The 20203-nt window shown below is 53.3% G+C and overlaps 1 protein-coding gene and 1 long non-coding RNA gene across 2 annotated transcripts; one reads left to right on the forward strand and one right to left on the reverse strand.

The window, feature by feature from the left end:
* Window positions 1-2408: 2408 nt before the first annotated feature.
* Window positions 2409-13520, forward strand: TMEM268 (transmembrane protein 268). The gene is made up of 9 exons (XM_033077709.1): window positions 2409-2450; window positions 4329-4621; window positions 6195-6304; window positions 7572-7679; window positions 8760-8909; window positions 9834-9944; window positions 11394-11471; window positions 12238-12423; window positions 13127-13520. The coding sequence occupies exons 2-9, from the start codon at window positions 4522-4524 to the stop codon at window positions 13304-13306; spliced, it is 1023 nt and encodes a 340-aa protein (XP_032933600.1). The 5' UTR covers window positions 2409-2450; window positions 4329-4521; the 3' UTR covers window positions 13307-13520.
* A 489-nt stretch (window positions 13521-14009) lies between these two features.
* On the reverse strand, window positions 14010-16556 carry LOC117005655. Its single transcript, XR_004419863.1, has 3 exons — window positions 16405-16556; window positions 15973-16134; window positions 14010-14685 (listed from the first exon to the last, which is right to left on the reverse strand). It is a non-coding gene; the product is annotated as an uncharacterized LOC117005655 (long non-coding RNA).
* Between the last annotated feature and the right edge of the window lie 3647 nt (window positions 16557-20203).

Here is a 20203-nt window from a genome sequence, read left to right on the forward strand (position 1 = left end):
AAGTGTCATTCTTCATTTAAAACTTGTAATTTATGGGTAGTGTGAAATAAATTTTTATATTTAATGACTGTCAATCTGTCAGCTTTGCTGACAAAAAAATCCAACCACGCAGAGTGAAAGGACTTTGTGTGCAGGAAGGGAGGAGAAGGGCAAGACAAGGCTTTCAACAATTTTGTTCTCCTAATTAAGGCTCACTAGAGAAAAAAATAGGAAAAAGATGGCACAGTTCTCCCCTGAAAATGCAGTTTCATCAAAAGAAAATGAGATGTGCCAGTGTTGGCTGCAGTGTGCACAGTCCAAACAAGGCTGACGTGGGGAGAAGCTGCAACCACATGCAAACTGTGGCCAAAAAAGCTGGAATCACGGGGGTGTGGATTCCAAATACTGCAAAGGAGATCAGTTTATCAAAGCATGGAGTAAATACAGAGGGAACATGGTCAGAATAGGCAAAACCAGCCTAAATGTGTGTGTCTGATTATTTACAGCAGTGAGACTTGAAATAGGTGCTGGAGTGACCTCAGAAATGACATTAAGGATGTGATGGAGGGTGAGGTTATTCCTGAGGCTGTCAGCCTGGGACACTCCTCAAACTTCTGTCTTGCAAAAGCAGATTTTTTCATTTTCCTGGAATCAGTTCTCCTGTAACATATTCATTAATGCAGCAGGTGGAACAGGGAGTACAATGTAAGTCCAGGGCACCAAGCTGGGAAGAGATACAAACGGTACAGAGCACTGAATCACAATTCCAAACGATCTTGATAAGTGGGAGAAATGATCTGAAACCAATAGCCTGGGCCTCCCTGCAGGGAAGAGTGACTGAGAGAGGTGAAATCAAACACACCAACTCTGAGCAATCCATAACCAGCTGCACAGCACTGCAGGGATTTGGGAAATTGGGATGGGGGCACTCCCCAGAGGCAGCAGGTGTGTAAAGGGGAGGGTAAGGCTGGGCAGGGCTTGGACCAGCCCGAGCTGCTGGAAGGGTGGAATCAGATGAGATTTAAGGTCCCTTCCCACCCAAACCATGCTGGGGTGGCAGCCTCTGCTGATCCCAACACTCTCACATGAGCTGGATGCCAAGCCCTTGCGAGTCCTGCCGAACCAGAGGGCACAGGGATGTGCTGCAGCTCATTACCCAGCTGCTTTCTGCTTTATTGTCCCACAGGGATTCGCCTGGGGCAGTTTCCCGTGCAGAGCTGGCAGTGCTCTTGGCTTCTCGTGTTCCCTGTCAGCATTCTGTGTGGGTGAGGAGCACACAGAGCCAAAACCTTTGATGAGGAGCGTTTGCAAAAGAACCCAAAGCTTCCCATGGCCCTGTCCTGGGTGGGGATTGGAGCTGGTGACAGATTGATGGGATTTCCCCCGTACCTGGATGGTGTTTGCAGTGTAACAGGATCCCAGGAGGGTGAGTGGCTTTGGAGCTGTTCCTGTTCACGTCATGGGATGAACTCCCAGCTCTGGAGCAGGCAGGGCTGCAGAACCCATCCCTCCAGGAGAGGAACAGCCTTTGCTCCAGGAAGTGCACACAGGCACTGCAAGAGCTGCCTTTGCCTTTTCTTTCATCCACTCACCACTGGATTTGCTTTGTTCCAACCCGCCGTGGATCCTGCAGCTTTTGGGGAGCTCTGACACCAGATTCCCAGGCTAAGGAGTTTTGTTTTCATGGTGTCACAACTGCAGCATGTGCAGCTGCTCTGGAGGATCCATCTGACTGTGCCTGCTTTTCTTCTGGAGCTGCTGAAGAGGAAACTTGCTCCACATCAGCACAGCCTCCTGCTTTGGGGAGCTACAACTCCTGCTGTGGCTGTCATCCCTGTTCTGTGTGCTTTCCATGAGCTTCTGGTACATAGTGACTTCTTGTCAGCCTTGAGATCTGTGTTTGCATCTTCTGATGTCTCCAGCCCTGTCCTGAGGGTTTGACTGAAACTCTCTCAGGAACTGACGTGGTGCCACAGTGGGATTTGTGTTCCTGAATCCTGCCTGATCCCAGAGGAGGAGGGGGAGACGCTCCTGCCTGTGCCATTCTCCAGCTCTGCACAATGCTCAGGCTCCAGCTCCAGCCCTGGACCCCCACCCTGCCGAAGGTGAGGACAGAACCTCCCCCTGGGCCGTGCCTGCAGTGTGGGAACACTTTTGAGGAACTAGAGAGGGTTAAACCCACATTTGTGAGCACAGCCCAGCAGGAGAGTCACATGCACCAGGGAGATTTTGCAAGTCGGTGCTTGCAGCTCAGGGTGAGGAGAGGGAGGCAGGGGCACAGCCTGGGCAATCCCTGCTCCTGGCAGGCACAGGGCACAGAGGGACCCCATCCAGAGCAGGCTGGGACCTTCCTGCCTGCGGTGGCACAGTGTGGCAGTGCAGAGTGGGGCAGTGGCACAGGAAGGACAGGCAGCAGCAGCAGCAGGAGGAGGCTGAGCTGCATTCCCAGCACCAGGAGTGAGCTGGAGCAGGTAAGGCTGTGCTGGCTGCTCTGGGAATGAGGCACAAGGACCTGCTGGCTGTTTCTCTGCTCTTCAGTGAGGTGTCCAGAAAAGAAGGAAGTCAATGCACCAGAGGGTTGTTGGCATTGCATAAAGAATAAGAAGCAGTTTAGAGAGCACAGAGCCTGGGAGTGCTGGAGAGGAGAGGCTGCTCCTTGAGGGATCAGAGGGAGGTTTGGGGAGACCCAATCCCCAAATGGGAGGTTCTGCTGGAAAAAGCAACAGAGCCAAACTGTGCTGCAATAAGTGGTAAAAGCAAAGCTGCTTTGGCTGAGGAGCTCCCAGCATTTGGGGAAGTTTTCCTCCTGGGGATGGCTGAGCTGCTGCACCTCCACTGTCTCCTCCTGGGACTGTCCCCCAGAGGCCCCAGATTCTCATTATCTGAGCCAGAGAGCTTTGATTCATCTCCAGATGAACCTGCCAGCAGCAGCAACAGAGTGGTTGGTTTTGATCAGGTTTTTCTTCAGTTTCTAATCAGCTTTTTCTTTAGTTTCTTTCTTTCCACTCTTTGCTTTTGTCTTCCACGGGCTTTTCTGTCTTGATTTCGCACTCCCTTCTGTTGGATGGCAAAGGAGGGAAAGAAGTGAGACAATCTGAATGCACCTTGCGGTCTGGGATGTGCCCTGTGACACGTGGTGCCCGTGATCCTCATGGCAGAGCTGTGCCAGGGGGGCTCTCCTCACCTGGGCAGGTGCTGTGCCCATCCTGTGTGCACACACTCACTGCCTTCATCCTTTCAGTGTGAGTTTTCAGCGTTTTGGGGTTTTTTCCCCACTGTGATCAGAAGAATTTCTCGTGTTATTTCTCTTGCCTCCATTTCCTTTCTGGCATTCTTCATCCAGGGATTGTCCTGGCTTTGTGCAAGGGGGTGAATACAGCCACAACCATCAGAAAAAAAAAGCAGAAAAAATGTCAGAAACAAAACAATCCCCTTTGGAAGGAGAATGGGTGAGATCTCTGAGCACCAGGAGACAGCAACAGGCTCTTGGTTTGAGCAAAGGTTAAAAAGTAAGTGGTGGTTTTGGAGAGCTGGGGTGGAAAGTAATTGAAAAGTAAACTCCTGAGTCTTCCAAGCATTTAACAACCACCCACAGGCGCTGGCAGGAGGTTAGAGAGCTGTGTCAGCAGGGAAAAAAACACCTGGAAAACCTTGGGCACAATGCCTGCTGTGAGAACTTCCCTGAGGAGAGGGGAGAGGAGAGCAGGGAGAGGAGAAGGGAAAAGAGAGGAGAGGGGAAAGGAGAACAGAGGAGAGGGAAAAGAGAGGAGAGGGGAGGGGAGAGATCAGAGGAGAGAGGAAAGGAGAGGGAAAAGGAAAAGAGAGGAGAGGGGAAAGGAGAACAGAGGAGAGGGAAAAGAGAGGAGAGGGGAGGGGAGAGATCAGAGGAGAGGGAAAAGGAAAAGGAAAGCAGAGACCTCAAAGGCTTCACTGCTGCTGGGTAGGAGCTCCTGCTTGACCCTGCCTTCAACAAATGCATTTTTGTGCCTTATCTGCTCCTCTGTCCTGTGGTGAGGATCTGTCCCCGTGTCATTGAGCAGGAGGGACATTTCCACCAGCTCCAGCTTCTTCTGAAGGTGATGGCAAAGAGCCTTGGCAAGGAGAAATCCTGCCTGTTCCTTGTTAATTGCTTGCAAAATGTGAATGCTGAAGGATGTCAGGATAATTTAAGGAATATTTAAGGATAACTTTTTCACTTTGCAACAAAAACCAAATAAAAAGTGAGTCTGTGTGTACTGAACTTGCACTGACCAAGACCAGATGCTGCCATGCCCCAGGAGCACAGTCACTGCTGTTAGCCTTTATTTGCTGTCTCTGCAAGATTTGGGATGTTCTTTTTCTCATTTCAGGGCTAAGAAATGCCTGGTGGCTCATGGCAAGCAGGATCCCCAGGAAGGCAGCAGTGGGGCTGCGAGTGAGGGTTTCACAATCTGCTCCCCACTGCTGCTGGGGGGCTGGCTGGTGCTTCCCAGCAGGGAGAGAGAGGAATGCTGAGTTTCTGACCACAAAACACAGAATCCTTCAAGGAGACTCACCTTCAGCATGGCCCAGAAAAGCCAGACTGGTGGAACTGAGAAAAATGAGTCGTCCCTCCGGTACAGCAAGGGTGAGCTCAGGGAAGGAGCCCTGCAGTGGGTGCCAGGTAAGGCAGCAGCTCATTGGTAATGGGGGAGGCAGAGCTGAGCTCAGTGTCCTTAAAATAACCACTGACAGATTTTATCAAAGATGCTCTTTAACAGCATCTCACTTGTGATAGAACCAAAACATTGTGGATGTTTCAGCATTTCGGGATGGAGATAGAGATGCTTTGGGGTTTTTTTTGGAATGCCTGATAGGCAGAAATGAATGAACCAACCTATTGAAAAGCAGCCCCCTGCAAGTCCTCTCCTCTTGGCTTTGAGGTTGAGAAATCTTTGGGAAACTTGGCCTGTGCTGGGGGCAGCAGGGCAGGGGGGATTCTGTCCCTGTGCCCCTGGGCTCAGGTGAGACCCCACCTGCAGAGCTGCCCCAGCCCTGGAACCAGCACAGGAGGGAGCTGGAGCTGCTGGAGAGTCCAGAGGAGGCACCAGGGGGATCAGAGATGGAGCAGCTCTGGGATTGTTCAGCCTGTAGAAAAGATTTGGTTTGATCTCATTGTGACCTTCCAGTGCCTGAAGGGCTGACAGGAAAGATGGAGGGACAGGACACAGGGAATGGCTTTTCCAGGATTAGGTGGGATATTGGGCAGGAATTGTTCCCTGGCAGGGTGGGCAGGGCTGGCACAGGGTGCCCAGAGCAGCTGTGGCTGCCCCTGGATGCCTGGCAGTGCCCAAGGCCAGGCTGGACATTGGGGCTGGAGCAGCCTGGCAGCAAGCAGAGCCATGGATTCTTGAAGCCCCCACACCCTCCAGCAGGGCCCCCTTTTTGCTCAAAGTGTCCCCAGGAGCAGCCCAGGGTGACCTTCCAGGGGAAGGAAATTTGGGTGACACTTTTCAGTGAAGCAGGATCTCAGCTGAACCAGCCACTTGCTCAGGCCCAAACTCTTCCTCTCGTTGTGTAAGCTCTAGGTGGGTGCCAGATGGGCTGCCTGGAGATCACAGCTCTCCCCTGCTGCTCCTTAAATCTAGGACACGTTGTCCTCACACTTTTTAGGCTCCTGACTTCATTCTCTAGGTTGTATCTCTGATCCTGCCCCGAGCTGACACTGGAGGATCCTTGAGCAGAGCCAGGCTCCAGAAATGCTGCTGGAGAGGAGACCTGGCTGCTGGGGCTTCTGGGGGTGCTCCAGGGCAGCCCTGCCACGTTCCCAAGCAATGGGATCACTGGAAAGCACTTTATTAATGGCTCAAGTTGGTTTTTGTGGTGGGTGGGCAATGGGGGGGTCTCCAAGAGGGAAATGAGCCTCAGCACCATGGAGCAGCCTGAGCACATTGTCCTTCCATGGCTGTGCTGCAGATCAGACTCCTGTTAACCCCTGTTATCTCCTCTTATCTCCTGTTATCTCCTGTTATCTCTGGCTGCTCACTCCTGGGATGATTTTGGGGTTTCCTCCCTCTCTGCAGTTTGTTTCCATCCAGGGGATCCCAGGCTGCTTCCAGAGCTCCTTAGCAGTGGCCAAGGATGTTTGTGGATCAAACACACCAGGGGGTTTGTGTTCTCAGCCCCCCCTTTGCCAGGTGCTGCTTGGCTGTGGGGTGAACCCCCATGCTGTGCTCATGGTCCTTTGGTTCCTGCAGACCCCCCCCAAGGCCAGGTGCTGCTGGTGCTCAGCATGGACAACTCCTGCCCCACCTCCTCCTTCGACATGGACCTTTGTGCCCAGAAACTGCAGGCCCTCGGGGTCCAGGTGAGCTCCCCTGGGAGTTAATTCCAGCTGGATTTGCATGATTTGCATTTACACCCACGTCCCAGATGGCTTTGGGGTTTTTTTGGTTTGAGAGTCGATGTTTCAGTCCAACTTCAGTCTATTCCCCGTGGGCTGGAAGTCAACTGGGATGAACTTGCCTTAAAGCTCTGTGGAGAAACTTTTTGAAGAGAGTTTGGAGTGAATTTTGCTTAAAATTCACTCATATAGGGCACACCATCCCTGGGACATCTGCCTTGCCTTGTTCTTCATCACAAAAAGGTGTTTTCTTCCCTTGGGACTCTCTCTGCCCTTCCCAGGCAGGTTTTACTCACTGCAGCTGAGGCAGGGACCCAATTTTGGGGTCTTTGGTGGCTCTGTGGATGGGATTGGAGATGTTCCCTGGGGATGGGATTGGAGATGTTCCTTTATGGATGGGATTGGAGATGTTCCCTGGGGATGGGATTGGAGATGTTCTCTGTGCTTGAGAGTGGAGATGTTCTCTTATGGATGGGATTGGAGATGTTCTCTGTATTTGGGATTGGAGATGTTCCCTGTGTTTGGGATTGGAGATGTTCTCTGTGCTTGAGAGTGGAGATGTTCTCTTGTGGATGGGATTGGAGATGTTCTCTGTATTTGGGATTGGAGATGTTCTCTGTGCTTGAGAGTGGAGATGTTCTCTTATGGATGGGATTGGAGATGTTCTCTGTATTTGTTATTGGAGATGTTCCCTGGGGATGGGATTGGAGATGTTCCCTGGGATGGGATTGGAGATGTTCCCTGTGTTTGGGATTGGAGATGTTCCCTGGGATGGGATTGGAGATGTTCCCTGGGATGGGAGATGTTCATTGTGTTTTGGGATTGGAGATGTTCCCTGGGATGGGAGATGTTCATTGTGTTTTGGGATTGGAGATGTTCCCTGGGATGGGATTGGAGATGTTCATTGTGTTTTGGGATTAGAGATGTTCTCTGTATTTGGGATTGGAGATGTTCCCTGGGGTAGGATTGGAGATGTTCCTTTATGGATGGGATTGGAGATGTTCCCTGGGGATGGACTGGAGATGTTCTCTGTATTTAGGATTGGAGATTTCCCTGTGTTTGGGACTGGAGATGTTCCCTGTAGGTGGTGTTGGAGATGTTCCCCGTGGGAGGCAGCTCTGGCACACAGGTTTAGGTGTCAGTGCCCCACGAGGTTTGCCCAGGCTGGCTGTGCTGGGGGGTGGAGCCCAGGCTGGAGGGTGGCCCTGACTCTGTGTTTGTCCCTGGGCAGGTGCCAGTGGAGCCATGGAGGAGGCTGATCCAGGAGGGGCTCCTGAGGCCCGAAGTGAGGCGGTTCCTGCTCTACAGCTCCAGGGGTTTCCAGATTGCCATGGCTGTGGTGAGGGCACTGCGGGCTGCCAGCCTGCCACCGGGGTCCTGCTGCCCAGGGGCTCTGGCTGGCACCAAATCCTGGTCCTGACACATTCCTGGTGGGCTCCTATGGCAATTCCAGCTGACAGAATTCCTGCAGGGAGAGGACAAGGCTCTCTCTCCACCCCTGGCTGGCAGTCCCACCAAAGCAGGCTGTCCTTGCCTGGGGGAGCAGCCCATGCTGAGGTGACAGTACCTACAACACATTGGCTTTAAAACTTGATTTTAAAAATCTGAAGGTATTCTGGTCCTAATGCTAATTTAGACCAACAAATCAGTCAACTTTTGGTGTTGTCTTCTTCTGGTGCAAGAAACTCCTCTGGAGACCCAACCATGAGGATCTGCTGAGAGACTGATGCTTTGCAGTGTGCTGAGGGTGTGATCAAACCCAAATATTTGTTTTAACTCCTATGTTTTATTTTTGGAAAGCCATTATACAAATCTTCTCCTTTCACTGGTACTGTAGGAATTGGTGCTCAGTGTTTTTAGGGGTTTGGTGCCTGTTCAGTGCCTTTGAGTTTTGTCCTTGTGAGAAGATGCCATGCCCTACATGTCACACCTGCTCCCAAATCCATGCTCTGTGAGGTGAAGGAATCCAGCTTTCCCTGACATTAACCCAGCCCCTGAGCCCTGTGTCAGTGCCCACTGGTTGAGCATTGCTGTAATGGAGTGGTGTCTGCACCACCTTGAAATTGGAACTTTCTAAATCCAGGGACTCTGAGAATTATTATCAGTATGCCTCAGTGAGTGCATTCCTTATCTAAATGGAAGAAATCCATTGAAATCCTTCCTAGGGATGAATCATCATTAATAATTCACTCATTGTCTTTGGTGAGTGGTGATTTTTAAAAATAAACTAGGGCTCACTCAGTCTTTCCAGTCCTTTCTTTCTTTATTTGTTATTTGAAACAACTTCTGTTCTTTCTCACCCTTTGAAAAATCTCATGGGACTTAATTTATAAGGGAGCAGGGACTGTTTTCTTCTTCCCATGACTTTTCTCGCTTTCATGGGTTTGTGACTCTCACCAGCCTCTCTATTTTTGCCCAGGTTTTCTACATCTCTCTCTGGACAAACCTTTACTCCACACTCCAGCTGTGCTCCCTGGGACACTCGTGGGGGGCTGGCGTGCTGGTGACCCTGGTGGCCCTGGCTCTCACTGTCCTGGTGATCCTGCTCATTGATCAGCAGCACAGGAAGGTGAGGGGAGGCTCCTGCTGTGGGGATGTGGAGAGGGGAGCAGGGTTCCTCCTGCTGGGGCATTCCCTAGCTGCAGACAAAGAATACAATGATCCAGGGAGGAGGGAATGATTTACAGCAATCAGGGAAGGCAGGGGATGTTCTGCAGCCAAGGGAGGGGATGCAATGCTTGAAAGGGAAGTGTTGGAGCTGCTCAGGCTGGCTCAGAGACCAGAGAATCGGAGAATCCCAGACTGGTTTGGGTTTAAAGGGATCTTAAATCCCATCCCATCCCACCCCTGCCATGGCAGGGACACCTCCCACTGTCCCAGGCTGCTCCAGCCCCAATGTCCAGCCTGGCCTTGGGCACTGCCAGGGATCCAGGGGCAGCCACAGCTGCTCTGGGCACCCTGTGCCAGCCCTGCCCACCCTGCCAGGGAACAATTCCTGCCCAATATCCCATCTAATTCTGGAAAAGACATTCCCTGTGTCCTGGCCCTTGTCCCCAGTCCCTCTCCAGCTCTCCTGAAGCTGCTTTGAGCCCTGAGAGGCCCCAAGGTCACCCTGCAGACCAACCCTTCAGAGTGGGGCTTGTGCTCCCACAGCAGCTCTGACTCCTGCCCTGCTCCTGATGATTCCTCCTTGCATTCTCTGCTGCCTCTGGCACTACTGGCACCATTTATTTGGCTGAAGAATAATATTGGAAAGTCTTGATTCAAAATCCAGAGGGAGACTCAGAGCAAATGAATCTTCCAGGAGGAAGCCAGGCCAGTGTGGGGGTTCAGAGGTTCAGGAAGGGAGATTTCTGGGGGAGGAAGGGAGAACATGGCACTGGAAATAAATTCCACTGTTTTCCTTTCAGAGCTGCAGTATTTGGGATTGTCCAGCTGCAGTTTGTAGACTTTTGCTGTGGATTGTGTTATTTTCCCTTGCATTCTTTAACAGCTAAACGTGAACACAGATGTGAGGCTGGCAGCTGTCAATGAAATCTTTATCAAACACAGAATAATCCTGGGGATTACAGGTGTCCTGGATGGGCCACACAACATCCTGCAAGTATCCTTTCTGCTGTGAACTGGGCAGATCCCTCCTGGATCAATGCCAGGAGGGATTTATTGATGCTGTGATCCAGAGGAGTGTGGGGTTCCTAGGATCTGGTTTGTCTCCTGTGGGATGGGATGAGGAATTGGGAAGTTTTGATTTCTCCTGTAAGTGGGGATTGAGATATGCCCAAAGGTGATTGGAAATAATGAGTTTAAAGGGTTGAAGTGGGGTTCCTTAGGGCAGACAAATATTGCTAAAAATATACTTATACTGTATATACTTATATTGCTAAAAATATGTTATACTTATGTGACACTGATGATTCTGCCTATAGGCAGAGTGATAGAAAAGTTCCTATAGCAAAACAAACAAACAAACAAAAAAAACCACTAAAAACAACAGGGAGAAAACCAAACAGTCCCCCAAAAACTCTAAAATGGAGAAAAACAAAATCCCCATCCTTGGGCTCATTTGCTGCTTTTCAGAGATGATTTTTCTGGACTAGACAGGGATTTAGGGGAATGAAGAGAGTTTTAAGGCTCCATGAAGGTGTTAAAGGAAGGTGAGAGACACAGAAAGAGACTTGAAATACAAATGGAGAGGGAAGCTGGGGTGAAGCAGGGAAGGGGACAGGGAACACTGCAGGAGGGCAAAGCCATTCAGGAGGAGGAGGAAACCCTTGAAAACCTGAATTCCACATCTGTAAACCTGAATTCCACCTTTAGTCAGGCCAGCAAAGTCCATTAGAGGACTAACCCAGGGAGCCTTCACCTTGACCTACCTGTCCCAAAACTGCCTGAGAGCAGCAAATAACCCAGGGATTTACAATGGCTCTGTCTGCCCCAGTGTCAGATCCATTTCAACCCTCTGGATTTTACATTTTCCTGGATCCCTGTGCTGCTGGCAGGTGCAGCAGATGCACAAGGACACAGCTCTGGCAGGACTCACATCCCCAACACGCTACTCTTGGAAAACTCTTCTCAGCAGTGTCCTCTGAGCAGCCCTGAGTACGGCCAGTTTTGTAAAAAATAAATGGAGTGAATCCCTAGAAACAAAGGGAAGAGAGCAGGAAGGTGTAGGGCAGCTGAGTCACTGTGCCCATGGTTTATTTGGGGTAGGGTCACTGAGATGAGCAATGACCCTGGGTCATCCCAGGCTGCAGGAGCTCAGGGAGGAGGACTGGCTGCTCTGTGCTTCCCCAAGCTTGGAGTTTTGTCTTAGCCCAGACTCTCCTGGCTTAAAACCAGCCCTGGGCTGTGTTATTTGGGTCCCTGAGCACCCTGAGGGCACCAGCTCAGCTCTGCTCCCAGAGCCCATCCCAGCATCCCATGGATGGCAGGGGGGGCATGGAGAGATTCCTTCCTTCACCTGCCCCAGCTCTGCTCCCAGAGCCCACCCCAGCATCCACATCCAGGGAGAGGAAGGCTTGGAGAGATTCCTTCCTTCACCTGCCCCTTCCAGCTGTGGTTTGTGCACTTCAGCCCTGAGAGCTGCCTGCAGGCCCTGTCAGCCCACATCACTCACCTGCAGGGGACACAGGTAAGGGACACAGGTAAGGGACACTGGGGACAGCCTGGGGCTGCTCTGAGCCTGGATTTGCTGGGGTGGAGGTGGGCAAGGACAAATGAGAGTCTGAGTGCCCTGCTGAGGTTCCCCTGCTGTGCACTGGGAGCTGGGCAGGCTGGGAGGTGAATAAAGTGCACCTGTCCCTGCCCAGTTCAGCAGGAATTTGTCCAGACCCCATGGAATGTGCGTGTCTGGATAATTAACTGTACAGCTTTAATGATGGAAAGTCATCAGGAATGAAAGGCAAATTTTGGAAGCACGTGGCACACCTTGGAACAGCTGCCACCTTGAGCTGTCCTCCTGGAATAAGTGGGATAGCCTGGAGGAGCAGGAAATGCTGGATTGAGTTAATTATATAAAAATTTTGTCCTCTTGGCCTTCAGAAAATGTTTTTCTCTCTGTGGGTGTGTAAAGGCTGAGCTGCCTTTGTGGGATGAGAGGTGAGAGCCCTCTGAAATCTCCCTGAAAGCTGCAGCTCAGGGATGGACAGCAATTGCCCCATTCACATTGCTCCAAGTGCTGGGCACACTTTTTGGCACGGGAAATCCCAGGAGTGAACTATGTGCAGGAGGAGGAAATTGTGCCTTTTAAACTCTGTGCTCAGGGCACCACTGCTGCCTGGGGTGGGAAATCCCAGGAATAAAAGCCATGCAGGAGGAAATGGTGTCCTGTAAAGGCTGTGCTCAGGACACCACTGCTGCCTGCCTTTGGAGAGCCCCAAAATCTCCTTCTCTTCCAGGCAGGCTTGAGGCACAGGCTGAACAAGCTCTGTGTGGTGATGGATGTGGCAGTTCAGCCCGAGCTGGGCACGGAGGAGGAGGCTCCATGTGAAGAATCCCCTCTTTTATCCAGCAGGGTGACCCCGAATAAAGATCCTGTGACCTGCAGCAAGCTCCTGCACCTCATCCCCGAGGGCCCACCTGAGGTGAGGAGAAATATCCCCTGACAGAGCCCCCAAATCACACCCCCAAGGCATCTCAGCTCCAAACCCCCTCCCAGCCATGGGGACACCACCTTTTTCTCCAGCAGAAGCACCTGGAAGTCCCCACACACCTTCTCCAGCCCTGGTGCTGCCGAGCTGTCAAAGCTGTCTGAGCAGCTGGGGATAATCCTTGGGGAATTCATGCACTGGGCTGTTCCTTGCTGGTCCCAAGGGTCCTGTTTGGAAGAAAACCTCTCCCCAGGGATCTGGTGCTCCTGCCCAGGCTGGGGCTGAGCCGTGGGTGAGCCCAGCCTTTGTCTGCTCCATGGAAATTGCCTTCAAAGACTTGTGCCACGCTGAGCAACAAATGTGTCCTGATTCCCGCTCAGCACGGGATGATTTGGGTTTACTTTGCAGTTTTCCTGTCACTGTGGCTAAGTGAATTCAGGGCAGGTGACATCCCTGCAGGTTGAGGCTCTCTGGCTGTCTGCAGGCACAAACAAGCCCGAGGAGGCAGGGACAGAGCAGGCAGGTGCCCAGGGCCACCCACGGGTGTCACCCCCTGTGGGGACAGTGTGCCAGCACTGCTGGCCACAAGGCTCTGGGCCAGTTATCTGTGCTCCTGTCAGAGCAGCACAGCCCTGGAAGCAGGGAGAAAAGGGTGTTGGATGTGTGCCCTGCTCTGACACCTCTCTTGTCCCTCCAGGCCATGGCCCAGCAGCTCCTGGTGATCTTCAGTGGCTGCTACGTGCGGCTCCTGGTCACGGGCCGGCTCCCTCGGGCCAGCCCAGGGGGACACCTGGGCCCCAGCAGCGTTCCCTGCCTGTGCCAGTTCATCCAGAGCACCGTGCTGCACCCCCAGCGCTGCTGGGGCAGGGACAGGTGACTCAGCACCAAAATCGCTGTCCCCACCAGTGGAGAAGCTGTGGGGCAGGGATGGGAGCTTCCCTGGCTGAATGAGTGGAAATAGGACTCCAATAAAGCTGCTCACCTTGGAGAGCTCCTGCCCACCAGCTCGGTGTGGGGTTATGGCCCCAGGGGTCAGAACCAGCCCAGGGACAGCCTGGGGCTCGTTTGTGTCCAAACCCTCCTGCCAGCAACCATCAGCCTTCCCACAGCCTCGTACAGCAAAGGCCACAGGAGCCTGAGCAGCAGCAACTTGCATTTGGCTCTTCCCAGGGTGCAGGACAGCTCTGCTCCTTGTCCCATGGCTTCTGGCCACAGCAATGCTGAGAGGAGATCCATCTCCTACTGCCTGGGACCCTCAGCAGCGAGTCCCCAACACATAATCCCCTTTGTCAGTGATCCCACTAACACATAATCCCTTTATCAGTGACCCACAATAAAGGATCCCCTTATCAGTGACCCACAACAAAGGATTCCCTTATCAGTGAACCCCCCTCAACAAGGGATCCCCTTATCAGTGACCCACAATAAAGGATCCCCTTATCAGTGACCCCTAACACATGATTCCCTTATCAATGCCCCCCTACAAGATCCTCTGATCCCCCCATGCTGCCAATGCACAATCCCAAGCACTGCAGTGACACCAAACTCATTCCAGGAGAAAAACCACCACACTCCCAAGCTGATTTTCATGCACCTTTACTTCAGGCTGAGCTGTCACAGGAGGGGTCAGGCAGGTCCTCCCCACACTTGTGGGGTTTGGGGCTCTGCTGTCATTGCTCTGTGACAGGGCAGGGTTGGGGGCACATCCTGCTGTGGTCCTGCAGCCTCTGCTCTGGGGGTGCTGCACATCACCTGGGCATGGGGAAAGGGATTCCCACACACCTGAGCTCCAAAACTCCTTATTCAGCTCAGGAAATGGTTTTGCCTTCGTCTGAATTTGTACCAATATCACTGGGAGCATGATTTGGTTTCACAGTATAAACATCTAGTTCCTTGCTAGGATGTAGGGGCTCCTGCTCCTCCCCTGGTGTTCCATGGCCCATGGGTGCCAGGAGCATCTGATGCACATGGGAATCTTTTTTCCCTGCCAATTTGAAAATTCTGGTCATGAAACACCGATCAGGACATTTTCTATCAATGTGCTTCTGTGCTGAGAGCAGATACAGCAGGGATTTGCTGATGTTTTCCAATCCCTGGGATACAGGATTTCCAGCAAAAATCAGTGGGAAGAAATCTCGTGGGGTTCATGGGAGCACCGTGAGGGCTTTTATCGTCAGGACCTGCACTGGATGGGTTTGATGTTTCTGGGGAGTGAGGCTGGTGCTTCAGAGGGTGCTGGTAACTCTGGTTTTACATCTGCAGATGACAAGGATGGGAGAAAAGAAAGGGATTCGGGATTAGCCAAGGCAAAAGGTTCTGGAAGGGACAGTAAGGTATTCTGAAAACCTCAGCTACCCTGACTGCAATTAAACACCCAGCAATTAACTGCAGAAAGGAGCTGAACAGCTTTGCTCAGATGGGTTTGATTCCTCTCCCTGATACACCCAAGTGCTTTGCTGATCTTCCTGGAGCCTCTGCAAACTCCTGGCTCCCACTGCAGGATGGGAGCTGCTCCTTCCTCCTGCTTCTCTTTCACACACAGTCGAGGCATTTCCCCTCCCTGTTCAGGATCCAGTGTTACTTTAGGGGACAGGTGAGATTCTAGACGGTTTTTAGGATCCCCTGTACACACATTGGCTCAGCCCTACACCTTCCCTGGAGTCTCCAGGGCCAGCTCCAAGCTCCTGGCAATGTTTGCTCAGGAGTGACTCAGCCAAACCAGTGCAACCAGCACGGGTGGGGCAGATCCCTGCCCTGCTGAGTGCTCAGCTCAGAGCTCAGTTCACTTTGCCATCTGAGCAGGGCAGTCAGGTGATGCCGGAGATTTTTCCATGCCTTGCTTGGAGCAGAGAGGAGTCAGGATGGTTCTTGCTGTACCCCCCGTGCCAAACTGGGGCTCTGCTTTATCTGCAAAGTCACTGTGGTTCCAACGTGTGCTTTAAATGGGCCAGGGAGGGAACACTGGGAACAAAACCAAGAATCTCTGCTGCCAGCTCGGTGCTATATTTTGGTGTTTGGCAGGGCTCTGAATAACAAACAGTGTCCGGGGGCACATAGCTCTGTGGGGCAGGTGACATCCTCTTGTACCCCTAATCCCACCCCAAAGCACGTCTGTCCCCTTTCCAAAGGCTGCTGTTTGCTCCTCCCCTCTGCCGGGGCTGCAATGCCACTGAACAACAAAACCCAGCCAGGAAAAATACAGCAGGGGAGAACAGAAACTTTTACAGCTTGGTCCTGGGAGCACAGACCGGGAGTGTGGAGCTGCCCCCAGCCCTGGCTGAGCCCTGAACCCCCTGTCCCAGCCAAAAAATGGAAAATTCCCCGTGCCAGCAGGTTTGGGATGAGGTGTGTGGATGCTGCTGTCCCCGTGAGCCCGTACTCACCCCGGGGGTGGCTGTGGGACATGTCCCTGTCCCGGGGGTGGCTGTGGGACATGTCCCTGTCCCGGGGGTGGCTCTGGGACATGTCCCTGTCCCCATGGGCCCGCACTTACCCCGGGGGTGGCTCTGGGACAGGTCCCTGTCCCCGTGAGCCCGCACTTACCCCGGGGGTGGCTGTGGGACATGTCCCTGTCCCGGGGGTGGCTGTGGGACATGTCCCTGTCCCGGGGGTGGCTCTGGGGCACTGCCTGCCCCGGGCAGGGCGGTTCATCCCGGGGCTCCCGGCTCCGCAGGCTCCTCATCTTCCTGGCCACATAGCGGCAGGCTGCGGGGACAGGGGACACAGGGGACACAGGGGACCTTTGGGGCACTGGGAAACAGCAGCGAGCCCAGAGCAGCGTCCCCAGGCAGCCCCGCACAGAGGGAGGGATGGGGACGGGATTTACCGGATGAACGGGACTTGTTTCCGTGCCTGCCGTCCCGGCTGTGTTCCAAACCCCTCCAGCACCAGCCTGCCTCCCCCACCAGCCCGGGCCGTGACACAAACAGGCTATTTCCCCTCTAAGCTCTCTCCTCAGAGCAGAGGTTTCCTTACCGTTGATTATTACTCAAACCATTTCGCCGTGCGCTCAGCAATCCTGTCCCTTGCAGCCAGCGCGGCTCTCCCTGGCTCTGCTCTCGCAGGCAGCTGCGCAGGGCTGACTCAACAGCCCGGCTTCCTCCTGTCTTACTCCTTCCTTCCCTCCCTGCTCCCTCCCCCCTTCCCTCCTTCCTTCCCTCCCTCCTTCTTTCCTTCCCTCCCTGCTCCCTCCCTGCTCCCTCCCTCCCTCCTTCCCTCCCTCCTTCCCTCCCTCCCTCCTTCCTTCCTTCCCTCCCTGCTCCCTCCCTCCTTCCTTCCCAGCCTCCTTCCTTCCTTCCCTCCCTGCTCCCTCCCTCCCTCCTTCCTTCCCTCCCTGCTCCTTCCCTCCTTCCCTCCCTGCTCCTTCCCTCCCTTCCTTCCCTCCCTCCTTCCTTCCCTCCTTCCTCCTTCCCTCCTTCCCTCCCTGCTCCCTCCCTCTTTCCTTCCTTCCTTCCTTCCTTCCTTCCTTCCTTCCTTCCTTCCTTCCTTCCTTCCTTCCTTCCTTCCTTCCTTCCTTCCTTCCTTCCTTCCTTCCTTCCTTCCTTCCTTCCTTCCTTCCTTCCTTCCTTCCTTCCTTCCTTCCTTCCTTCCCTCTCTCCCTTCTTCCTTCCCTCTCTCCTTCCCTCTCTGCTCCCTCCCTCCCTCTCTGCTCCCTCCTTGCTCCCTCCCTTCGTCCCTCCTTCCTTCTCTCCCTCCCTCCCTCCCTCCCTGTTCCTTCCCTCCCTCCCAGGGGATGCCTCTCCCGCTCACCTGCGCGGACCTGGCTCATCCCGGGACCCTGCCCGGGAATGGATCCCTGCTGCTCCCGGCAAGGACCAAGCGCTCGGTGCTGCCTCAGGGCAGCTGCTCCGAGGTTTGACACAGGGAAGATGAAAGGGGCTCTGGCCGTGGCTGGAGGGGCTGCTGGTGTTGCTTTGCGGCTGCTGGAGGAGCTGGATTTGGGATGAGGGGGGTGAACCTGGAGCTGGGATCCCAAAGTGGGCTGGACAGGGTCCCTGCATGGGCACTGAGCTTGTGTGGGGCAGGGGTGAGGAAAGGGACTGTTCCTCTCCTCTGCTGCTGCTCTCAGCACTGCAGGGACAGATTTAGGATCACAGGATGGTTTGGGTTGGAAGGGACCTTAAACACAATCCAGTTTCAACCCCTCTGCCATAGGCAGGGACACTTTCACTGTCCTTCTGTCCCCTAGTGAGACCTTCAAACCCTCTGACACCCATTGTGTCGGGGGGAGGTAGGGGTGACATCCTGGACATACAAAATGTGGGCAGAGGATTGTCCTTGGTTTTTCCAGGGTCTTTATCCCATTCCACCTCCAGAGCACTGATTTAGTCCTGACTAAAGCCAGTCACTGCAGAAATGCAGCTTTTGTGCATCCTTTGCTGCTGTTTGTGCTCCTTGATCCCAGCCAGGTGAACCCTGAGAGCTCCAGCTTTGCCCTCTGCCCAGGGCCGTGTGCTTCCCTTATCTCTGATCCGGGCACGTTGGACTTTGGTTTCCACAGCCTTGCTTGGCATTGTGTGAGGCTGGTTGAGATGGGGCTATGGAGTGCAGGAAGTGCCTCTGACAGTGGAATATCTCCAGACAGGGACACTCCACACCCTCTCTGGTCTCTGTTCAGTGCTAGGTCACTGCACACTGAAACTTCTGCCTCCTGTGCAGGGGGAACTCCTGGGATCAATCCCTGCCCGTTCCTCTGTGCCACTGCTGAGCCCCAGGGACAGACAGGGACAGACAGGGACACCCAGGGACACTAAAGAACACCCAGGGACACCCAGGGCTGAGGCCCCTCTCAGCTGGGGCTCCTCTCCAGGCTGAGCAGCCCCAGCTCCCTCAGCCTGTCCTGGGCACAGAGATGCTCCAGGCCTTGCTCAGCTCCAGGATCTCTGTCCCTGCTGTGCTGAGGAGCCCAAGTGGACATGGCACTCCAGATGTGGCCTCTGTTGAAACCTGCAAGATCTGTAGGTGATGCAAGATCTGTAGGTGATGCAAGATCTGTAGGTGTTAAAAAAAAAATCAAGAAATACCCCCAAACCCTGAGCAAGAGCCCCCAGACCTCGCCCCTGAACCTCCCAAGCTCCAGTCCCTCTGGAGGACCCTTCATTCCAGTTCCAGAGTGCAGGGGGATGGCTGCAAACAGTGAGGGTGCCTGGAGGAGTGCCCTGCTCCTCTGAGGTTTGGCCTCCCCAGACTCCACAGCCCACGTGTGGGTGCTCTCCTCTTGGGTGTGCAGACACATCCCTCTAGATGGTGCTAAGATAAAGAGAAAAGATGGGTGGTGAGAGGCCTGAGGAGAGGCTGCCCTGCTGGACACTGCCCGAGGTCTCCTGGGCTTGGAGATCATCTTCCTCTCCATTTTCCACCACTCACTCCTGCAGGTGCTCGTTGTGTCTATTGGCAGCAAACACATCCCAGATTCTTCTTCCACTTCCAATTTCCCTTGCTGGTGTGTGAGACTGCACAAATCCATCGTGACTTTAATCAGTGCATCTGCTCCTATCCATGCACAAGACCAGACAAGTGAGTTTTTAATGGCAAAAATCCATCTTGGCTGTTTTTCCCATTTCAGCCAGTTTTTACTGAGCAGCACAACTCATCAGCCCAGTCCTCTTCTATGTCATGCATCATTTAGCAGAATCCTAACCAAATTCAAGCATAGATAATGCATGATTTATTGATGTGGGTAGTCAAGAGAGAATCCAGCCTGGCTGCTGGGGAGCAGAGGATCATTGAGGGTTAGTGTGAAGGGAAGTCTTTTAGGCTGAGCAGATTTCACTTTGGAGTCCCACACGGGCAGTCAATGAGCTGTTGAAAGAGAACTGCTGTTAGAAGAGACTTTTAAAAGGAATAGCCTCCTTCAGGTCTGCTTTTTTTATCCCCCATTAAATATAAAAAGGGAGAGAAGACTCTGTGAAGCTCTGAGGCAGGAGAGCTGAGCTCCTCTCCCTGTGTCTCTGCAGAGGGGATGATTTCCTGCACCCTGATGGCACCAGGGCACCAGATTCCTGTGGCAGGAACCTCCTTGGCACCAGGACTGGAACTGAGGAGTGTCCAGCTGCCTTCCAGGTGTGTGCCACAGCCCAGCCTGCAGTGGGTTTTGGTGTCAGTCCTGCTGCTGGGCACTGTCCCCACTTCCCTCACTCACAGACAGAGGCTGGGACACATTCTCATTCCTCCCCATCTAGAGTGGTTGGCCTGAGCTTTGCATGTGGAGAAAGATTCCTTTTGCCAAGTTTTCTTTCCAAGAATGGCTCAGCTCCATTTGTGATGAACCCATAAACTGGATTAAGAGCTCAGGGACAGATTTTCTGGCACTTGAAACCCATAATCTGGGCTGGGTTTTCAGAACAGCTCAGTCCCCTTGTAAGCAGCAAATTACAGCCAGAAGTGCTCAGCACTCTGTGGTTTGTGTTGGGCTGCTCGAGGTTTCTGTGGAGCAGCACCCAGGGCTCCAGGATTTTGGAAACAGCAGGGCAGTTCTCCCAGTGCTGATGTGAAACCAGAGTTTTACTGACAAAGAGTCTCCCCAGGCTCTTGATTCTACTCCAGATGTGCAAAAATCTCTACAAGATGAGTTGTCCCATTAATCCATGGGCTGCAAACAACCTGTCATCCATTCCGTTCCCTACTGCCCATGAGCACAGAATGTCACCTGAAGTTCCTGGGGACCTCATCTCCAGCCACCAACCAGCCTGGTGCCAATTCAGACCCTCTCCATGACCTGTGGGTTCTGCACAGGACTGAATTAATCCAGAGCTATCCCAAGGAGTGGTGTGGA

Source organism: Catharus ustulatus, chromosome 21, assembly GCF_009819885.2.
Source record: "Catharus ustulatus isolate bCatUst1 chromosome 21, bCatUst1.pri.v2, whole genome shotgun sequence".
NCBI lineage: Eukaryota > Metazoa > Chordata > Aves > Passeriformes > Turdidae > Catharus > Catharus ustulatus.

Excerpts from the sequence above, each read along its gene's own strand:
- TMEM268 (XM_033077709.1), top strand. The coding sequence starts at position 4,522 with ATGGCCCAGAAAAGCCAGACTGGTGGAACTGAGAAAAATGAGTCGTCC. Across the intron at positions 9,945-11,393 it reads GGCCACACAACATCCTGCAA|CTGTGGTTTGTGCACTTCAG; the intron begins GTATCCTTTCTG and ends TGCCCCTTCCAG. Across the intron at positions 11,472-12,237 it reads CTCACCTGCAGGGGACACAG|GCAGGCTTGAGGCACAGGCT; the intron begins GTAAGGGACACA and ends CTTCTCTTCCAG.